This window comes from Amia ocellicauda, chromosome 2 (genome assembly GCF_036373705.1).
Source record: "Amia ocellicauda isolate fAmiCal2 chromosome 2, fAmiCal2.hap1, whole genome shotgun sequence".
NCBI lineage: Eukaryota > Metazoa > Chordata > Actinopteri > Amiiformes > Amiidae > Amia > Amia ocellicauda.
In genome coordinates this window covers 61,233,416-61,255,061 of record NC_089851.1, presented here as the reverse complement: position 1 = coordinate 61,255,061, position 21,646 = coordinate 61,233,416, and the positions used below count along the sequence as shown (strand labels likewise).

Genomic DNA, 21,646 nt, shown 5'->3' with positions numbered 1-21,646 from the left:
TAATTTTTTTTATGAATGCCATCAGCCGCCCCTGCTAGCATGAAGGAAACACCGTCAGCACCCCCCCCCCCCCCAAACCAACCCATGTTCATGTCTCCTCTGCTCTGAATGATGTAGAAAATGTAGGTCTGTTGTACTTAAGCTTTGTCTTTCAATTGTTAAACTGTAATTGGCTGTAACTATCTCATTATTATGAAGAGGGAGTGGGTTAGTTAAGTAGTAGACTGCTGAGAAGCTGTTTACAATACAAACTGGGTGCTATATTCCAGTCATCAATGGTCCATATGTGGACTATGACAGATAGCATAACCATGTAATATATGGTAAAATTACCTTTCAATTAAAAACATATTCAGCTGTAACATAAGCATTGCATACTGGTGTTTAATGTCCCTAATTTCCAGTAAACAGAGAACATTGATCAATTATTCACTTTTCCTGCCATTTATCAGACAGAGCAAACTGTAGCATTTCCTAACTAGTGCTGATCCCAGAGAAACATGGCGTCACATGACAGCCATTGTTGTCATGATGTGACTATCTGGTGTCAATGTTCTCTGTGCCTGTCACCCCCCCCTCACATGTTCTCCTTTGACAACAGCACAGAAGCTGTAGGTAAGGCTACTCTGCATATGGACTCTGCCCTTTCCGTCGCACAAAGGACGGAACTGCATTGCTTTGTGCAAAGGTAATAAAGGTGAGCTGATGTGGTTAACAGAAGAATATGTATATAATTAATTCATTAATTACAGTAAATTATCTTGATTAATTAACCTGACCTGTGTCAGCACATTCAGCATTGACTAACTGAATGGCTTCACAGCTTGATTCACTGATTGTCAAGTAGTTTGCTGTTCTTCTGTGTAGTTTTTAAGGCAGTACATTTCAGTACATTGTAAAAATGTTCTGCCAAGGTGTTTTTTTCTTTCTTGGTTGATCCACGGCAACCTAATTGATGAGATCCCGCAGTAGCCAATCAGAATGCAGATATTGCCCCCCAAACCTTCTGATAAAGTGGATTAAAATTGTGCTCTGTATCAGCACGTCAATCAGAAAGGTTAATCACAAAGCAATTAATCACACCGAGGCTGCCAGTTCTCACACAGATGAGGGGTCACCAGAAGATGCCTGCTAGTTAGGAATGTGCCTGCCACCCCCCCCACTTTAAATATTCAGTACCTCACCTTGCGTTTCAGAGATGAACTCACACAGTGTCAGACGCCAATACCGTTTCGCACCCGGTGAGAATTGATTAATCTTCTTGGCTCTTATTCCAGAGAAGACGGTGTCTCTCTGAATAGAGTGATTGTGCCCTCGAGTGGAACAGAGATCATTTTGCGTGGAAGGGAAATCAAGCCTGATTGCTTGAGAGTAAAGCAAGAGAAAGTCTCGCTTCTGCTGCTCATGTCCTCCTCTAAAGTTTTTCAAAATGAGCCTTTCAAGATGACTTGTTGAAATGTGTGTGTGTGTGTGTGGGAGGGAGGGCGGTGGTTTTAGTAAAACTTATTCTTTTATTTATGGGAATTGGGAATTTAGTTCTCGCCTCACGCACAGTCAGTGTTCAGGGTGCTCTTACAGACTGCACAACAATAATTTGAAAAGCGTCATGAAAACTTAAAAGCTGCAAAGCTGCTCAGACTGTCCCTGCAATACCTCCTGGACATCACAGCACTCTTGCCTTAATGCACTTCTTAATTGCACTCACGCGCTCCCTTTGGCTCCTGATTCTTATTTAATCATCTTACAGGAATTGCATCTGTAACATTGCTGCCTGCTCTCCTGCCCTGCACACATCAGGGATGAAACTTTGACGTGGATTGTACTTGTTGCTTGTTCACATCTGCAAGGACTCACACTGCATATTGTTGCATATTGTATTTTGAAAATTGTAAGTCACCCCAAGTAAGGGCTTCTGCCAATTCATAAAGAAATAAATAATCATGTAAAGGGGGGAAACACTGCCCTTGACAGTGATGCTCAGTAATGTACCAAGGCCATTATCTGCTGCTTTGTGGATGCCACACCAAATAATAACACTGGAAAGAAAAATGCATATTCTGTACTGATGTGTGGCTATTCCTCTGCTGCCAGTGACATGTTCTCATAGTCCACATTATCTTTAGAGTGGGGAAAAAACTAAAATGGTTTTATGCAAGACGATGCTATCCATCACACTGTAGATGTGATTTCTCAAACTATGGCCTTCTGAAACATCTGAGATGTTAGGCACCACATTAAGGTTTTTCTCTTTTACCCAGCTGGAGAAGATATTTTCCACTTTGTGTATTATTTTCCCCTTGTGAAAAGGCTCCAAAATGCCCATATTTATGAATCACCTTGTACAATGCAACAAGGTTTATTTTTTTGTACAAATCAGTAGATATAGTGGCAGCAATTGAGGGGAAAATGTACAATCCCCATCATCTTGCTAATGTCTGATTTCACGAGTCTCTCCTGAAATTGAGACTGAAGGGGGGGGGTGGGGGTCGGGACACTAATTAGGCTGTCACAGTTGAGCAGCATGCAGGTTAGCAATCAGCAGAAAAGAGCGATTGTGAATTGAAATGACAAAGGCAGAAAGAAAGTTTCAAGGAGCTTTGCGAATGTGCTCCGAAAAAAAAAGAGCTACAACAAGCATAAACCCACAAAAGAAGAACAGCCCAATTATTCCTGCCAATAACCCCTAGTAATCAACAAAACAAAAACAAAACACTGTTCTCCAAACAATCTGCAGATTACAATAGCTCGGCATTGGCCACGTCTTTTAAGAGCTCAATATTCCCGACCAGATTCCAGTTTATTTGCAGTCCTTGGACGTCCATAATGGAGTCTGACATTCTGCAAAATAATAAGTGGAACAATTCCCAAGGCTGCCCATTTTATATAATGCATGACCAGCATCTTCGGTCTATCATTTAATTGTATCTTATTGCACTCTGACAAAACCACTTCCCTGGGCAAAAATAAATACATAAACAAACTATACTGGCCACACAAATACAGCAAACCAGAGGAGCTTTTCCAGATCAGCAAGGACACACGGACCTGGGGACACAAATGGAAATTGGGCTGCAAGGCATTCAAAACAGAAAACAAGAGACACTTCTTCACACAGAGAGGTGTCACAATCTTGAACAAACTCCCCAGCGATGTGGTTGAAGCTGAAAATTTGGGAACATTTAAAGTCAGACTGGATAGAATCCTTGGATCACTAATGGACACCAAACGAGCACGATGGGTCGAATGGCCTCCTCTCGTTTGTAAACTTTCTTATGTATGTGACATCTTCCTCAAGGGCTCCGAGTGCATGAGCTTTTTATGGTGACAGCTTCCCCTCTGCTTTGCTGTCAAGCTGTGTGGATGTGGCGCTCGAAGGAGTGCTGGAGAAGGCAATTTGGGGGGTTGGGGCATACATTGGCTGGAATCCCCAAGAGAACAAGTCTTGCCATTGTAAAGCTGAAAAACCATTTCAAGTTTGTCTGCGCTGGTCAACACAAAGTTCTTCCACCAATGCAATCAGACAATGCTTGAAAATAAACAAACATGCACACACATTCTCACAATTTAATCCCAGAACCTATTTTGTGTGTGTATTATGTGTAAGAGATTTAAGTTTCACCTGGGGAGTTTTCACAGGGCAGTGCGTTACATTACACCTTAGATCTGGCCAGTTGTCCATCTTCTCAAACCTGGCCTCTTAAAGCTAGTGATTGGCATTGGCTTCTGGACTTCTGATGTAGGGTGAGATCTCCTCCCACACGCCCCAGCAAACTCTGACTTACATTAGGGTTGGGCTTCCAAAATACAATATATCACTACAGCGATTTCTTGCCACACACTATCCCAGGCAGCAGTAAAAAATAGGACCAACAACAGGCTATAATGTAATGAAGACCAACAGTCTGTAGGCATTTCAGAATCTCAATTGTCAGGAATATCTTGCTGTGAGTGTGTGGAGGGAGCAGAGAGGGGGGGGGGGATTTCTTTAATCAGAAAAGGTGTCAGATTCCAAGATATTGGAAGCACTGGGCGAAAATGACTGTCAAACGCCTACATCCCTCACTTACCCGCAACAGTGAGACCTGCGTGGCACGAGAACGCCCTCTCGGTCAGAGCAGACAAAGCGAGATCTCTGAATACTCCGCTTAACGTGTTACAAAACGTCAATCTTCTGCCACTGTGTATTTTTATACTTGACTGGGTGTAGACAGTGCAGATGCTCTGATAACAGGTGAAATTAGATGGTTAATCATTAAAGGGGGTCGATCGTTTTCCATATTTCCCCATTACTCTGCTTCAAAAGGCACTGAGCTCCACTTAGAAGAGAATCGCACTGACCAGCTTTTCTCAAAGTATTTATTTTTATTTTTTCATATTCATATTCAGACCACCTGAAGCTTTGGGGGGAGATTGCATGGACCATAAACTAAATGGAGGACGACAGAACAACTTTAAGTGTCATCATAAATACACAAAGTATCTTCATATCAGAGGAGATTAAAATAAAAGTCGAGTGTATTTACTAACAACAGCCATCCCACAATATACAGAATTGGTTTGGAAGGAAAGAAATGGGTCCCATTCAAAGGTTAATGACAATAATAGTAACAGTGTTCCTTAGTTTTACTTTACTTATTACCGCTTTAGTTTGATAAACATGGCAAAGACAGGAACTCAGTTCTTCCTAGTCGAAACAAGCTTTTAATACCTCAGTAAATATTTTCAGCACATCAATATCCATTTCAGCCCTACAGCTTTTTAATGCATGCTAACATAATAAAAGTAAAAACAATGGTTATTTAAAACACACTAAAGTGCTGACAGTTTTAAAGCTGCAAAATAAAGGGTGGAACGACTGCGACAGACGCACTTGAATGATAAAGCGGTCTCGGCCTAATCAAGAATTAACACCGCCTAATATGAAAGCGATTGCCACTGTGCCGACAGAGCCTTGTAACTAAAGATGACACAATGAAAATGCAATAACAGACAGGAAAAAAAAATAGAAAAAAGATTGAGGAAAAAAGGTTACAAATTCAACAGTGATGGAGATCCTAAAAACCTATGGAAGGTCAATTGTATTGATCTAATGACACTGTTGATGTGGAAAGCATAAATGGCTTGCTTTCTACAGTTATTTAAATGCAAGGAAGACCATGACTAATCAATGCCATTGATGTGTTGACCGCTGCTGAGCTTTAATACTGAGGCCCTGAGGTGTTTGACATTACAGTGCAGCACCGAAAACACACGTCCTGCTCCAATTCAGCAGGAGGAGACGAAGAGCGAGGAGGACGTGGAAGAGAAGACGAAGATGAAGACAAGTGAGGAGGAGGAGGTGGAAGAGAAGAAGTAGGTTGAAAAAGAAGAAGAACAGGAAGAGGAAGAGGTAGAAGGAGCAGGGGATGCCGTCTGCCCCTGCCACACACTGTGGAATAGCCCGGTAATCGTAGTAATTGTAGTAGCTTTGCATACTCCTCTCTGAGGCCCAAGATGTCAAAGCCTTCAATCGAGGGAGAAGCAGAGTCGTGAACTACATCTGATCATTTCTGATGACATTTCTTGTTCATAAGCGAATTAAAATGAGCCCACAGTTTTACTGACAGTGTCTCATTAAATCCAGATACCCATCACTTTGTTTATCATCTTTCCTGTGTTGGTTACTTATTTGTTTATTTATTCCTGCACAGTCTTCGATTCCCATTTATGCCTGCTAAACAGAAGGAAGTCTGATTTGTTGATTACTCATTTATTTTAAATTCAGCGAACTGGTGGCCAATTTAAACAGGGGTGGGGGGAGTGTTTCAGGTTATATAACGCAATCCGCAAGTGTTGACTGCCATCTGGTGGCGATTCACAGTAAATACACCACCAAGCTGTCTGGCATTCATATTCTGGCACAGTCCTGTACTGACGTGATATCTTATTAACAGATTCGTCTGTCTGCACAGACCTACCCCTGCAAATCAGCATTTGACAAAAAGCAATCTGTAAGTGCTGTAGGTGTTGTAGTTAAATTACACATAACAGGGCTGGGATAAAAGGCTGGGAGGTGTTGTTTTTATCAAGACAAAACAACAATCGTTCCAGGACAATGTTGGGAAAAACTGTAATCATCACTTAAAGACTTTTTCTGGAGCTAGTACAGTCCTTCTGGGAGAATTGGAACGTAGCTATAAAACCTGTAGGGGGACAGACATTTAATTCCCCTGCTGTGCTGTTTTGCTGTGAGCCTACAGTACAAAGCAGTAAAGACAGGAGGTGCAATTCAAGATTAAATTGGAGGCTTTCACTGCACATTTTTGTTGTCTTCCTGGCAATCTCCCTGTCTCACTTCAAGTTCATGTTTAATTTGACAAAGAAACAAAACTTACAAAGAGATGACCTTTCACAGTCCCAGTCCTGCAACTTCCTTGCTGCCAATCACCAAATCTTGGTTTACAGCACTTGACTGATTTGACAGACAGTTGCCTGTGGATGAAACAGCCTCTGATACAGATTCGGTCTTACTGTATGTGTGGGTCTGAGTGCGGTACACAATGAAACACTAGGTTGGTGCACAACACTACAGGTCTTATCTAATGGTTGTGAAAACTGAAATATGTCCTTTGTGTTTGGTTTTGGTGATTTTCATTCTCAGTGGAAGAGAATTCGATCAAAACTGAGCACTGGAGTCTGAAGTCTGAAATCCACAGGGCAACAGTTTAAGTCTATTAATAAAACTACAGAGTGCTGCAATAAAACCGGGATTAGCAGATTTACAGAAGTCCTGTTGACCTAAGAGGATCTGAAATTTATCCCATTTCACAAGTCGTTATCCCATTTAAACAACCTAATTAGATGACATGCATTCATTGACTCGGCAGAATGTTCTTCCTAATGTGATTAGGTACACTTCACTGACCCGATGGGAGAATCGACGCTAATGTCCTGCGAATTTACGATGATTGTGGTTTTGGTCGGGGACGCTGCACGCCCCAGCATCTGCTAATGGTTCCGCTTTCACTCCGTCATCTCACTAAGGCATCCATAGGTCTGAAAAGGCCACTGAGTTACTGTTGGCAATTTGGATAGGAACTGGTAGCCACCATAAAGAGAACAATGTGCAGACATGTTCCCAAATTAAAGAATTAACTAACTAATTAAAGGACTATAGCAACTCTGAAAACTGCCTCAGGGGAGCTGCTTTATCGTCACTTTGGGTCCATCATAAAACCTAGCCTGTTTCAAGACATAAATTCAGTGGGGAAGACAGTTTTTATTTTTGCAGAGGGTGCTACGCAGTGCCTGAGCAGAACTACCACCTCAAACAGTCAAAGCTTTGAAACTGAGCATAAAGTTTAACACTTGAACTTTAAAGTGCCGTCAGTGCTCTGGGCTTTGGGAGAAACACTCATTACGTGGCCTTAAACGGCTGCATCACAGGGTCTTGTACTGCTGTGGCCACAAATAAACTGACCCAGTTGTGCTTTCAATGATGCTCTTCTGTGAGTTGAATGCCTACATTATATACAGTACACTTGTATACATTAGTGTACTTAATGATCCCCCTTGAGGTCAATTGATATCTCTCTCTCTCTCTCTGGCTCCCTCATCTTGTGACTACAAACTCTTTCATAATGTGATGACTGATATGAACATTCAAATGGGGGAAAAATTACACTTCAAGGTAAAGAAGACAGTGCACTCTAAATTTCTGATCTAAAATGGGACAGGGAAAGCAAACTGTCATGTCCTGGACTGTCCTGTTATTCTGTAAGTGGATGGCAGAACCCAAGCCTAGCTAATTGATGCTGCTCATTAGGGCCAAGGCTGGGCCAACCCTGGTTCTGGAGAGCCACAGTGACTGCTGGTTTTCGTTCGATCCAAACCTTTAATTGACACCGTTATTGGGCTCCTTTAGTCACGTTAACCATGTGTTCAGAGTATGAAGGGACTGATGCTACAGAGAGTGAGCCTGCAGGATGGGGGCTCACAGGAGTGTTCTCCATCAGCCCGTATCCAGCTCTCCACAGCACTGTGTAAAACGCTGCTTTGGACAAACCTACACAGTCCATTTGTCGAGAAAGTCATTCATGAGGTGCTGTTGGCCCTCAGAAGCTTCCCTCTGGTTTCAGGGCTTGTGTGGGTGGCTTTGCTTTTGCCTGTTTGGTAGTATTGTGTTTTTAATCTTGTGTCTTGGGTGCCAGCTAACAATAAATATATTTATGACAATGATATCTATATCTACATGATGAAGATGATATATACATAAGCATAGTCACAGCAAACATGCACTGCTCAGTGGCGTCACTGGCCAACACTGAAGGTTTAGAAGAACGCAGACAGCTGAAACGCAGACTGAAGCAGCTGCCGCAGTCCGTGTGATGCACTCAAAGTCGGTGTTGCGTCTGTCTGTACTGTACCTCGGTGAGACAGTTTCTGGAGGAGACTTCGGAGACGCTGCAGAGTGCCTGGAGAAACTTCGTATCTGTATACGTCTATCACCGGCACCCGCTGACACCTCCCAAACACGCCATCTGTAAGGAGAAACCCACACACTCCCGTCAGCACAGAACCAGAAGAGCAAACCCCACTGGACCCGGCACAACCCAGTTCCCTGGTGAACAGGCTGCTCTGTCATTGATATGTTTATTGATTTATCTGGGCGCCTTTTCTTAAAACTTTAACATCTTGTTAAATGTACCTGTATTTAAAAAATGAAAAGTAAATACCCTCTGGTACAATTTATTCAAATGTAGCATTTCATTTACTTTTGATATCTTAAATTACCAATCTGAAAGTTCCATGTGAAAATCCCCCTCTTGTTTGTTTTTTTCTCAAAGAGGTGTTAGCTTAATAGCAGAGACAAACACAAACAAGCACAGTAAATATATGCATAATTGAGTTGTGTAGCTAACCATAATGCTCCTTTTTTAATTTCCATTGACTTCATCGTGATGAGTTAATTAATCTTTTAACTCACATCACAAGGGAAGGAGAGCAACAAAAAAAGATCAACTGTATGATATAACCAGTGCCAGAAATAGAGAGACATGTCTGCCAGTCAGAGGTTCTTACACCCACCCACACATATGGATAACAAACACTGTGGATGAAAACCCTTTCCCTAGTCATGTGGGACTGCTGATACAATCTGTCTGGTAGGGGATGTGGAGTTATATATTCTGCATTTCTGAAGACAAACACTTCCCCCTACAAACAAAATGTTTCATAATCAGAATTTGTATCACTCACTTTCAGATCCATTTAAAAAGAGGGAAAAAAGTCAACTGTAATGCGTATACAAGATGGAGATTGTTTCTCTAACTGTTTTTTTCAAATATTAAGAGTGAAGCAAGAATAATGATTTAAATACATTTACACCTAAACAAAAGTGCAATCCACCGTAATTGACATCAGCTTTGCAAGAGGTACAAGGTAGAAGTCTCTGTCAAACAGAAAGCTATCAAGAGCTGACATTTGAGGAGTTAAATTAAAATCTGGCAAACTCCTCTGTAAAGCCTTTACACAAATTTCCAAACAGCGAAATGCCTGAGGATTAATTTCTAGGTGCCCAAATATAAATTCTATAAAATACAGTCTATCATGAAAAGTGCATCTTAATAAGCCAGGCAATATATATATATATATATATATATATATATATATATATATATATATATATATATCCATTCAACAGCTTATTTTGTCCATCTTTGATTTGTTCTTCTCACAGTGTGTCCACACCATTGCCATTTTAACATTTCCACTCCTTCAATTATGTTATTACATATTTTCATTTGTTCTCAGATCCATTCCTTTTGTTTCTATCTCTTCTTGTTATTCCAAGCACACAATCTTTCCTTGCTCCTTCATGTTGTCCACAGTTTCTGTAACATTTTTGCATTTGTCAAGACAACAAGAAACTGCCATTCATTTTTCTAGAGAGGCTTTCATTGTACTGCCATTTACAGGTTTTGCTGATACATAGTTTAGGTGCTTCACGAATGAAAGCCATCTCATACTACTAAAATATCATGAAATGAATAGTAAGATACTGATACTGTATTTGTGGTCAGTTTTGATTCCCCCTCAACACACACACACACAGGCCTGTCACTTACACATGCAACCTTGATGCAAATATTTCTTAAGCCTTAAATTCTTGTTTAGGGACTAATGGATGTATGTTTTTGTCAGCATTAAATTGACATTAAGATAAGCATTTGACATATCAACCAAAGGATTTTTATCTAAGGACGCTAATCTGTTCAATCAGGAGGTCCAAGCGCCACTCAATAGTGGTTGCTAGGCGACACAAAACAGGCCATTATCAGTTTGGTATTTCAATGTCCATCCGGAAAAGAAAGCAAGGTTGCAACACTCTGGGTCTTATATACAGTGGAAAGTGCATCCCATAACAAGTATATCTTTTGAAAGCCATTTTATTTACTTTATTCCATGCATTTATTTTCATAAATGTGGCCTCCGTACTTCACTTTAAATGTTCGCAGCAAATTTCTTTAAACGTAGGCCTTCATGGATGTTTCTTATCTTAATGCATTATTGTGCACAGCGAGGGCACTTTAATGAGTATAATTAAGTCAAACTTTCTCTATCTCTCTCTCTCCCTCTGTGTGTGTGTCTCTGTCTCTGACTTCCTAGCTGTTGTGAGGGAAGGAAGGATTTGTGAACATGATTTCATGTATTTCTCTGGGGCGTTCCTCCTCACGTTTAATCTTCTGATGCTTCCCACGAGGGCTGTATTGAAGATAGCTGTAATTGTCAGTCTTGCTCTCCCATTCAGAAACACCTGTGCCCCATCAATCCTTGGGATGAGCCAAATTGCTTTTCTGCCTTTTCTACGCATTTCAAATAAAAAAAGACTTCCGAACTCAGAGTGATAGGATCTCACAGCTTTAGAAATTAAGCTTAATAAAGCTACATAAGAAAACTCTTACTCTAAGTTGTGTGTTTACATTGCCTGACTAAAAATGTCAGACCCTGCACAAGTTTACGTATTTATTTATTTCTATAAGTATACATATGCTAGGCAACTGTTTATAAAAATAGAATAGATTAAAATATGGTTCAGTAAAATATATCACAAAAAAAGGGATTTCAACATTCTTGTATACATCTTTCACATGAATGCCACCCTAATGAGTTTACCATAGCACAAATGCACTGTAATTTCTGTGTTTTGCTGTGATTAACCCATGATAGGACACAGCTTCATCTTAATTAACGAATGCAGTTAAAACCTGAAAGTAAAATTGTGTATACACTATAACTATCAAATATTACTGTACTAGTAATACTATTTAGTTACTAATTACTTTTCCCCCTTTTGTGTTATTATTTTACGTGTTGCATATTGTATTATCTGTGTTCAAAATATTCTTATAAACCAGACTCTAGTGACTAAAGTAATGTTAGTAGACTAATTTCCTTCCCACCAAAGCATTATGCTTATTCCATGCATGGACATTCATTGGTTGTGCTAATTGGGTGTATTCACACATTGTCAGTTTCTGTTAACGAGAAAGAAATAGATGTGACGAACCTTCGGAAAAAACTCAAACGTTCTGGAGATGGAACGAACCTTCGAAGACATTCCTGTACAGCTGTGATTGCTTGCAAGAGGGGGAATTGCCTGAATATGAAATATATCTTGCATTGTGTGGGCTTTGGTATACAGGAGAGAGGGAGAGAGGGAGAGAGAGAGATACAGATGGATAGACTCATAGGCTACATTTTGGTCTACCCACGTTGTACTCTTTCCACACCAACGTCAGCTCATGTCAGTCACTGGTTCATTCTGCTTCTCCACATATTAGCAGATCACTGAAGAGTTTGTATTCTAGGTCAGATTCAAAAATAACACCAGAGTGTATGTTTAATCCAGTTTATGTTGCTGAATTTGCAATATAGAGACACAGCAGCAGCCCTGCTTGATTTAAAATTTGAAATTGGACTCAGCCCAAAGAATATTCCATTACATTCACCTTTCACTATCTGCCACTTACTTCTACTTATAAATGTTTGTTTTTGTTTAATAAGATCTTCTGAAGGTGAGGGGAGAAAATTCATCCTGCCAGGGGAGCCAGTTATATATTTTTGGCAATGATGTAATCAAGACTAATAAGATCCCCAGGTCTATTGTGAGGTATTACGATTGTGAACAATCACATTTCAGCAGTGACAGGTGGCTCCATGTGTGCCATTGTTAAGGGTGACCTGTGGCCCCGATGTGTCTCATAATTGCACACTGCCTCAACACAGACACAAAAGCAATATCACGAACTGCCAGCTTGTTACGTACATTTTACATAAAACTATAATGGGGACAAATAGCATCTAAAAATAATCTGTGCTTTCATTGAGGAGAACCCAATCATACATCCGGTTTGTTGGAAATAGCAGCTTAACAAAAAATGTTTTACAGAATCTTATAGTTGTACTGCTATTTACTTAAAAATCGCACATCCCTAAGCAGAATTTCTCGTGACCGCACTTATGCCAGTCTCTTACAATACTATTGACCGGGACACTAGCATATTAGCATACTACACTAGTATAGTCCATTTAAAAAGAGGGGCCATAATGGTGGCACACACCAGCTGAAAAGATGTTTTAAAAGGGCAGGCTGTACCCATCATATGAAATTAATCCTGAATGTGATCTGTAAGAGTAGTGCTCTAAAACCCCATTCACACTGAAACAATTGCCAGCAAGGTCTGTGTGAATGGGCAAGGTTCCTAGTCTAATTGCTGGCAAATTGCTGGCAAAGGGTCTGTATGAAAGGAACAGGAAAATGATTACTGACAAATGATGCACCACGTCCTTGCATGGTAGATGCAGTGTGTCAGCTAACTGATGTAACCAATCAGAATAGGGGTACATTTAAACAATGTCAACCCACATTTGAACAAGAACTTGTGACCTTAACAAGAAATGGAACGGGTCGTTAGAAATGGAGAGTTATTGATGAACCAACAGGTTGGCGTATGTAATGCTAACTATTGCCACACATGTCAGGTGGTATATACCAATAAATCATGCAAAATATAATATCTATATACAGGCAAACGTGTTACCCCCTTACACAGGGTTTGTTTCACAAAATTGGGTTCAGTTCGTTGCTGTGAAACAATGTATCAGTCAGTGTGCTGCTATTCACACTTGTCATGTACAAACGTGCTCAGTTTGTTTGGAAATTAACTCGGGTTTGATTTCGTGGTTCACTTCCGTGTTTTCTCAGGACTCAGATCACTGTGTACATATTGCAATAATCAAGTGAGCTCAGTTCATTTTGTATTAATAAAACATATTTACATTTTACATCATTAGTGCAAAAGAAATGGCAGCATGACGCATACAATAAAAAATACATATGGCATCAATACAGTAAATGCAGTAGTCTAACACAAGTCACACAGTACAGGTGAGAGAGAGAGAGAAAGCTATTTTGTTGTGTTTTTACTTTCAGAAAGTCTTAGCATTCCTAATCTTGTTTTTAGATTTGCCTTAATCGAAGTAAATCTTATTCCTAGTTGGCCTTAATTGTTGTTAATTCAGTCCAGCTGTTGTGTGGTTAGACTAGATTGAAGGAAAGGGGATCTAGTTTGGGAATCTGGAGGTGGAGTCAGTGAGTCAGTGAGGTGTCAATTGGTTGACAGTAGCTGAACACAAAGGTATGTAAGCAGCTGCGCTGTTTCTTGGTAACAAAAAAACTGACTGGCACTGACAACTTACTAAATTTAGAAGCATGTGGCCACTACAGTGTCAGGGTTGCAGAATGATTGCCTTCCTGAATGAACTCATTCAAGAGGATTTCATTTGTGAACGTTGTCAGCATGTTGAAGTCCTAGAGATCAAGGTCCATGATCTTGAGGCTCAGCTTGTTGATCTGCGCTGTATGAGTGATATAGAAGAATTAGTCAATCAGCCCATAAGAGAGATGGTGTGCACTACAAAACCTAGGAGAGTTCAGACCTTAGAGCAGGAAAGTGTACAGAACTGCTGGGTTCCAGTAGGTCGTAACCGCAGAAAAGAGCGCACACAACCCCTAGTGACATCCCAAGAGCTACAAATGCCCAACAGGGTCCAACTGCTGGACACCGAGTTGGACAGTGATTGCTCCGAGGGTGACGAGAGGGCACTTGAGCACCAGAGCACCATGGTGCCCACTCCCCTCCAGAACAGGGATGTAGTTGTAGTAGGAGACTCAATTCTTAGAGGTGTAGATCACGCAGTGTGTTCTAGTCATATAGAGACCCGCATGGTATCTTGCCTGCCTGGTGCTCAGGTTGCAGATCTCCCTAAACTAGTAGACGGGCTACTGGCCAAAGCCGGGGGGGATCCACTGGTCATGGTCCACATTGGAACCAATTACATAGGAAAAGGTAGGACAGAGGTTCTGCAAGACAAATTTTAAGAGTTAGGAATGACACTAAACAGCAGAACCTCCACGGTAGTTTTCTCTGAAATACTTCCAGTACCACATGCATGGCCAGGGAGACAGGCAGAGATTAGAAAGTTTAACACGTGGTTGAAATCTTGGTGTAGGGAAGAGGGTTTTAGATTCATGGAGTCTTTCTTCTGGGACAGATGGGACCTGTACAAACCAGACTGTCTACATATAAACTGAAGGGGGGCTAATGCATTGGGAGAGCATATGTGCACAGTAATTGAGAATCTTTTAAACTAGGGACCAGGGGGGCTGGGAGCTCTGACAATGGGAGATGTTCCACTAAGGAAAGAAAACAAAGGGAAACTGTTAGTAGGAAAGTACTGAAATGTTTGTACAAGGAACAAGATGTTAGATCTAGAAGCCACAGTGCTGACAGGTGACTATGATGTTGTAGGAGTGACGGAAACATGGCTTACAGAAAATGATGGGGATGAATACAAGTTGAAAGGATACACACAGTTTAGGAGAGACAGGCAAAATCGAAGAGGTGATGGGGTAGCATTGTATGTCAGAAATGACATTGAGGCAGAAGAACTAAAATTATATCCTATTAATAAAACAGAATCTTTGTGGGTTAAACCTTTGAATAAAAGATCCAGAGGATTAGCGGTAGGAGTGTGTTACAGACTGTTGTGATTGTTATCATGGGGGATTTCAATTTCCCAAACATAGACTGGGAAAGCCCGGTTGGGACTACAGAAGCAGAAATAGAAATGGTTGAGATTGTAAATGACTGCTTTCTAACTTAATTTGTCAGGGAACCAACCAGGGAGAGTGCATGCATTGACTTGATCTTTTCAAATGACCAGGATAGAGTCAGAGGAACACTAGTTAGAGAACCAATGGCAAACTGTGATCACAACATGGTTCGCTTTGAGGCATTCTTTCAAAAAACAATGACCAAGTCTAAAACAATGGTCTACAATTTTAGAAAAGCAAACCTTGAAGGTATGAAGCGGCATTTAGAAGAGGAAGACTGGAGCACAGTCTACCTCTTCTTTTTCAATATTACAACAGCAAGAGGTCAATAAAGGAGGAAGTAAACAGCTAACGGGCAAACATGGAAGTATCTTGGAAAATGAACAAGATGTGGCAAATGTTCTAAATGAGTATTTCACAGAGGTTTTTACTAAAGAAAAAACAGATAACATGCTACAGGTTAACAATCTGTCCAGTCAAACCCTAAGAGAGATCAGGATAAATGAGGAGGAGGTACATAAGGGACTAGCAGAATTAAAAACAAACAAATCACCTGGGCCAGATGGTATATTTCCAACAGTACTTAAAGAAATTAGGGACATTATTTATAGGCTGCTAACTGAAATATTCCAAATGACACTTAGAACAGGGGATGTGCCAACTGACTGGAAGACAGTAAATGTCATACCAATCCACAAGAAAGGGGACAAAACTGAGCCAGGAAATTACAGGCCTATCAGTCTCACCTGCATCACCTGTAAAATGTTGGAAAAAATTATTATACAGAAAATAGAGGAGCATCTTAATGAAAACCATATTCTTGGAGATAGTCAACATGGGTTTAGACGAGGCAGATCATGTCTTACTAATCTATTAGAGTTCTCTGAACATGCAACTGCAGCTGTAGATCATGTGAAAGCATATGATATGATATACTTAGATCTTCAGAAAGCTTTTGATAAGGTTCCACACCAAAGACTGATCCTCAAATTGGAAGGTGTAGGCATTCAGGGTAATGTAAGTAGATGGATTATGAACTGGTTGATGTATAGGAAGCAGAGGGTGTCGATTAGAGGAGTCGCTTCTAACTGGAGTGAGGTTGTTAGTGGAGTTCCACAGGGATCAGTACTAGGGCCTTTGCTTTTTCTAATCTATATTAATGTTCTGGACTCCGGGATAGTTAGCAAACTTGTCAAATTTGCAGATGATACTAAAATAGGTGGTTCAGCAGATACAATCTTGGTAACACAGGCTATTCAAAGGGATAACATTCAGTTGTGGGCCGACACCTGGCAGATGAAATTCAATGTGGACAAGTGCAAAGTATTACATGCAGGTATCAAAAATGTGCACTATAATTACACTATGGGAGGAGTAGGACTAGATGAAGTAACGCATGAGAAAGACCTAGGAGTCTACGTGGACTCCTCACTTTCTCCATCCAAACAATGTGGGGAAGCAAAAAAAAAGCAAACACAATGCTAGGGTATATTGTCAAAAGTGTAGAATTGAGAACAAGGGCAGTGATGTTCAGACTGTACAATGCACTAGTTAGAGCTCATCTGGATACTGTGTACAGTTCTGGGCTCCACACTTCAAGAAAGATATCGCTGCTCTAGAGGTAGTTCAGAGGAGAGCAACCAAACTTATTCCAGGTTTGAAGGGAATGTCCTACTGAGAGACTGAGGACCTGAACCTTTTCACCCTGGAACAGAGGAGACTACATGGAGACTTGATTCAAGTCTTAAAAATCATGAAAGGCATCGACCACATCAAACCAGAGGAGCTTTTCCAGATCAGCAGGGACACACGCACCCGGGGACGCAAATGGAAATTGTGCTTCAAAGCATTCAAGATGGAAAACAGGAGACACTTCTTCACACAGAGAGTCGTCACAATCTGGAACAAACTCCCCAGCAATGTGGTAGAAGCTGAAAAGTTGGGAACATTTAAAAATACTGGATAGGATGTTTGGATCACTTTGTTATTAATGGACACCAAACGAGCACCATGGGTCGAATGGCCTCCTCTCGTGTGTTAAGTTTCATATGTTCTTCTTACGTTCTTATTTGACAGTCTACTTCTGATACAACCGAATAATACACTGGTGCGTTCAGGTGCAGGATGTGCGCAGATCTGACCGGCAAAGCAATTCATTTTCAGAATCTGTGACGATTGCCTGCATCATGAACGCATTCAATATTTAAACATACTGTATGCACTTATTGAACACAATAATATGCTGCTATACTTGTGAATATTATAATCAGTGTTGCACTGCCGAATGGTGATTGTTTCCAGTTTACTAAACTGAGTTAAGACATGGGGGGTAGAAACCTTGGATAAGTGCGTCCATTACCTTGTTTTTTCAACTACTCAGAGGAACCTGTTAAACTTCTAACTTTTAAATTAAAGGTATTGTAGCGATCCTGGCTGGTGTCTGTAGGGCGACTGTGTGTGTCTCTATGCCAGTAGGGTAGTCAAAGGGATGGGGGGGGGTGTAAAAGTGTGTACTGTGGGTGGGTGGGTCAGTTCAGTGACTCTGTTTGTCTGTGTGGGTGTGCATGAGTGTGTATGTGTGTTACATGTGGGGTGTTATTGTGTTGGGCTAGGGAGGGATGTTCGTGGGTTAATTGTGCTTGTGTGGCTCCCCCCGTCTCCAGGTGGTATAGCCATAGAACAGTGATTGGGCGGGTGGGTGTCACCTCATAGGGGGATATACACCGATCAGCCATAACATTATGACCACCTGCCTAATATTATGTAGGTCCCCTTTTTGCCACCAAAACAGCCCTGACCCGTCGAGGCATGGACTCCACTAGACCTCTGAAGCTGTGCTGTGGTATGTGGCACCGAGACGTTAGCAGCAGATCCTTTAAGTCCTGTAAGTTGCGAGATGGGGCCTCCATGGATTGGACTTGTTTGTCCAGCACATCCCACAGATGCTCGATTGGGTTGAGATCTGGGGAATTTGGAGGCCAAGTCAACACCTTGAACTCATTGTTGTGTTCCTCAAACCATTCCTGAACCATTTTTGCTTTGTGGCAGGGCGCATTATCCTGCTGAAAGAGGCCAATGCCATCAGGGCTGTTTTCATGAAAGGGTGTTCATGGTCTGCAACAATGCTTAGGTATGTAGTACGTGTCAAAGTAACATCCATATGAATGGCAGGACCCAAGGGTTCCCAGCAAAACATTGCCCAAAGCATCACACTGCCTCCGCCGGCTTGCCTTCTTCCCATAGTGCATCCTGGTGCCATATGTTCTCCAGATAAGCGACGCACACACACCCGGCCATCCACGTGATGTAAAAGAAAACATGGTTAATCAGACCAGGCAGCCTTCTTCCATTGCTCCGTGGTCTAGTTCTGATGCACACGTGCACCAGTCACTTTCGGCAGTGGACAGGGGTCACTATGGGCACCCTGACTGGTCTGCAGCTACACAGCCCCATACGCAACAAACAAATAGGTACTGACCACTGCAGACCGGGAACACCCCACAAGAGCTGCAGTTTTGGAGATGCTCTGACCCAGTCGTCTAGCCATCACAATTTGGCCCTTGTCAAAGTCGCTCAGATCCTTACGCTTGCCCATTTTTCCTGCTTCTAACACATCAACTTTGAGGACAAAATGTTCACTTGCTGTCTAATATATCCCACCCACTGACAGGTGCCATGATAACGAGATTATCAGTGTTATTCACTTCACCTGTCAGTGGTCATAATGTTATGGCTGATTGGTGTATAAGGGCGTGGTGGCGCGCCGCTCAAGCAGTCAAGTTGGAGTTAAGTGAAGAGACAGACCTGTGTGTTTTATGAGAAAGTGGGGAAAGTGGAAGTACCTCTGAGAAAGACTAATAAACAATAGCTTTGTTTTGGAAAACTCTGTTTTGAGTACTTTTATTGCTACGGCGACCAGAAAAAGGCAAGGTCGCTAAAGTATGAATTTTCTGCAGTCTGCTCAATGTATTTATTTTTATCTCATAAACAACCATGGACTAGATTTCACATAATTAATTTTTGGTGGTCATATGGGATCCCAAATTTAAAACAACCCACATTTTTTACGTGTCTTTTGTCACAGATTTATCTCCAATTATGTGTTTTTGTTTTTTCAGATTTAACATCATTAAGTATTTTCTTTCCCACATGTATACATATTCTTAAAATAAATAAATACATGTTAAATCTCCAGTTTGAAAATAAATATTTGCTCTTTGACTAAACATTCAAATAAATCCTAAATATGGGTTTTGCAAATTTAAATTTGAAATCACAAAATAAATCTAAATGTTAAACCCACATCAAAATGTCGAAAGTCTACTGTTATCAGTGTCGCACAGAATTCTGTCTGAAGTGAAGGAAACCTGTACATGCATGCTTTTACCCATTTGCTTTTCTATTAATTGTTGAAAATAAAAATAATATTGTTAAATAAATGCATTATCAATGCCACGGATTCATTTTAGGATCAAATTGGGAATTAGTACAGAGAATATGTACTGGGCTATTGTAAGGATTATAGTCTATTTCAGTTTTAGGCTTTTAATTCAATGGTGATATTGAAATGGCTTTAATTGAATGTGGCCCCCTACCTCCTGCATAGTCATTTCCAGTCAGCTCAACGAAAACACCTTCCTCAGAAAAGTTAGTGTCTCTTCAAACTCCAAAATGTAATGTAATAAATTAAATTACATATTTAACTTTTGTTCTGATAATTTATTGTTGATCTTGAAAATGCCTTCCTTCACTTTGTCCCCACATCTCCTCTCGCACACGGCATGGTCATCTCCGGTTGGTGCACCAGAAACCCCCCCTCCCATTTCCTCCTCATTAAATATGGAAGATTAATGCACAATGCATTACATTACATATCTTAGCTCTTGCTTATCAATTTATTGTTTATATTTTAACCACTTTACTTGGCAGTTGGCAGAGAGAGAGAGACCGGGGTGGGTCATTTCCTTTTAACACACCCTCCCTCTGAAAAATGAGTGACCACTCCGACTACCGGAGCTGTACAACCCATTAAAGTACAAATTGAAGCTTTAAACTATTAATTGATGATACTGAAAGTCCATATTGCCAATACCTCCCACGGATCAAGATGAGTCATTTCCTGTAGTGGCATTTCTCCCATGGAAAAATGTGTGACTGCTCCAACTACACAAATGTAATGTATGCTGCATTCAATTTCATATTTCATCTGTTACTTATTAATTTATTGTTGATGAGCTGGTACTGATAAGATGAGTATTTTCTAAACTTACATTGTGCAAAATTGTAAATATTTGCTCCCAATATTTTCTCTTTCTTTTGAAAGACTGAAAGCTCTGAAATAGTCTCATTGTTTGAGGACCTTTGCTGAGAATATTTACAATGGTCAGGTTCTTATTAGTTCTAAAATTCTAGTGTGCTTATGCAACCACTTATTTATTTAAAATGTTTTTTTAATTCTCACTACATGCCACCTGGCTGTAATATGATGTGAATTATTATTATATCTATGTTGTACCTTCTAGGTTCATAAAAAAAAAAAATGTTTAGACTGCAGCCAAAAAAACATACTCAGGCGTTAAACATACAGAGCTGGGAAATCTAATGACTTCACACAGTTATTCTGAAAATTGAAATGCAACAGCTGCTGAGAACTATGGTCTTTGTAAGTGGAGAGGAACATTAAAAGAAAATTGAATTATGGAAACAACTTCAAAGACACACCAGGGTTCAGCATTGGAATCCTTGTTTCCCCCTAGAACTGAGTGACACAAACTAAACTATAATAATAACAAACTGGCCCCAAATCAGCTTCCTTCTTTTCTGCCCACAGTGCTGATGCATCTTGCAGCTGTTTTTCAATTTAACTTTTTAAATTGTACAAGATTGACTTCCTTAGGCTGGTATTTTATGTCTGATAAATTCAGACAAAAGGCACTATATAAATCTGTAATGTAGTGTCATGTCATGCAGTGCAGTGCAGGTTTAGTAACTGCTGCTGTCCTGTGTTGCATTGTACTGTATTGTGCAGCATAAATACACCGATCAGCCATAACATTATGACCACTGACAGGTGAAGTGATTAACACTGATAATCTCATTATCATGGCACCTGTCAGTGGGTGGGATATATTAGGCAGCAAGTGAACATTTTGTTCTCAAAGTTATTGTGTTAGAAGCAGGAAAAATGGGCAAGCGTAAGGATCTGAGCGACTTTGACAAGGGCCACATTGTGATGGCTAGACGACTGGGTCAGAGCATCTCCAAAACTGCAGCTCTTGTGGGGTGTTCCCGGTCTGCAGTGGTCAGTACCTATCAAAAGTGTTCCAAGGAAGGAAAAGTGGTGAACCGGCGACAGGGTCATGGGCAGCCAAGGCTCATTGATGCACGTGGGGAGCGAAGGCTGGCACGTGTGGTCCGATCCAACAGACGAGCTACTGTAGCTCAAATTCCTTAAAAAGTGAGTGCTGGTTTTGATAGAAAGGTGTCAAG

General features: G+C 40.8%; 1 protein-coding gene across 1 annotated transcript in view; it reads right to left on the bottom strand.

Annotated features, from left to right (window-relative positions):
• The window catches only part of ptprn2 (protein tyrosine phosphatase receptor type N2), a 261,458-nt gene that overhangs the window by 191,315 nt on the left and 48,497 nt on the right, over window positions 1-21,646 (bottom strand). Inside the window, exon 3 of the mRNA XM_066688002.1 lies at window positions 8,406-8,519. Within this exon, the coding sequence (XP_066544099.1) occupies window positions 8,406-8,519 (114 nt within the window). The remainder of the gene's footprint in view (window positions 1-8,405; window positions 8,520-21,646) is intronic.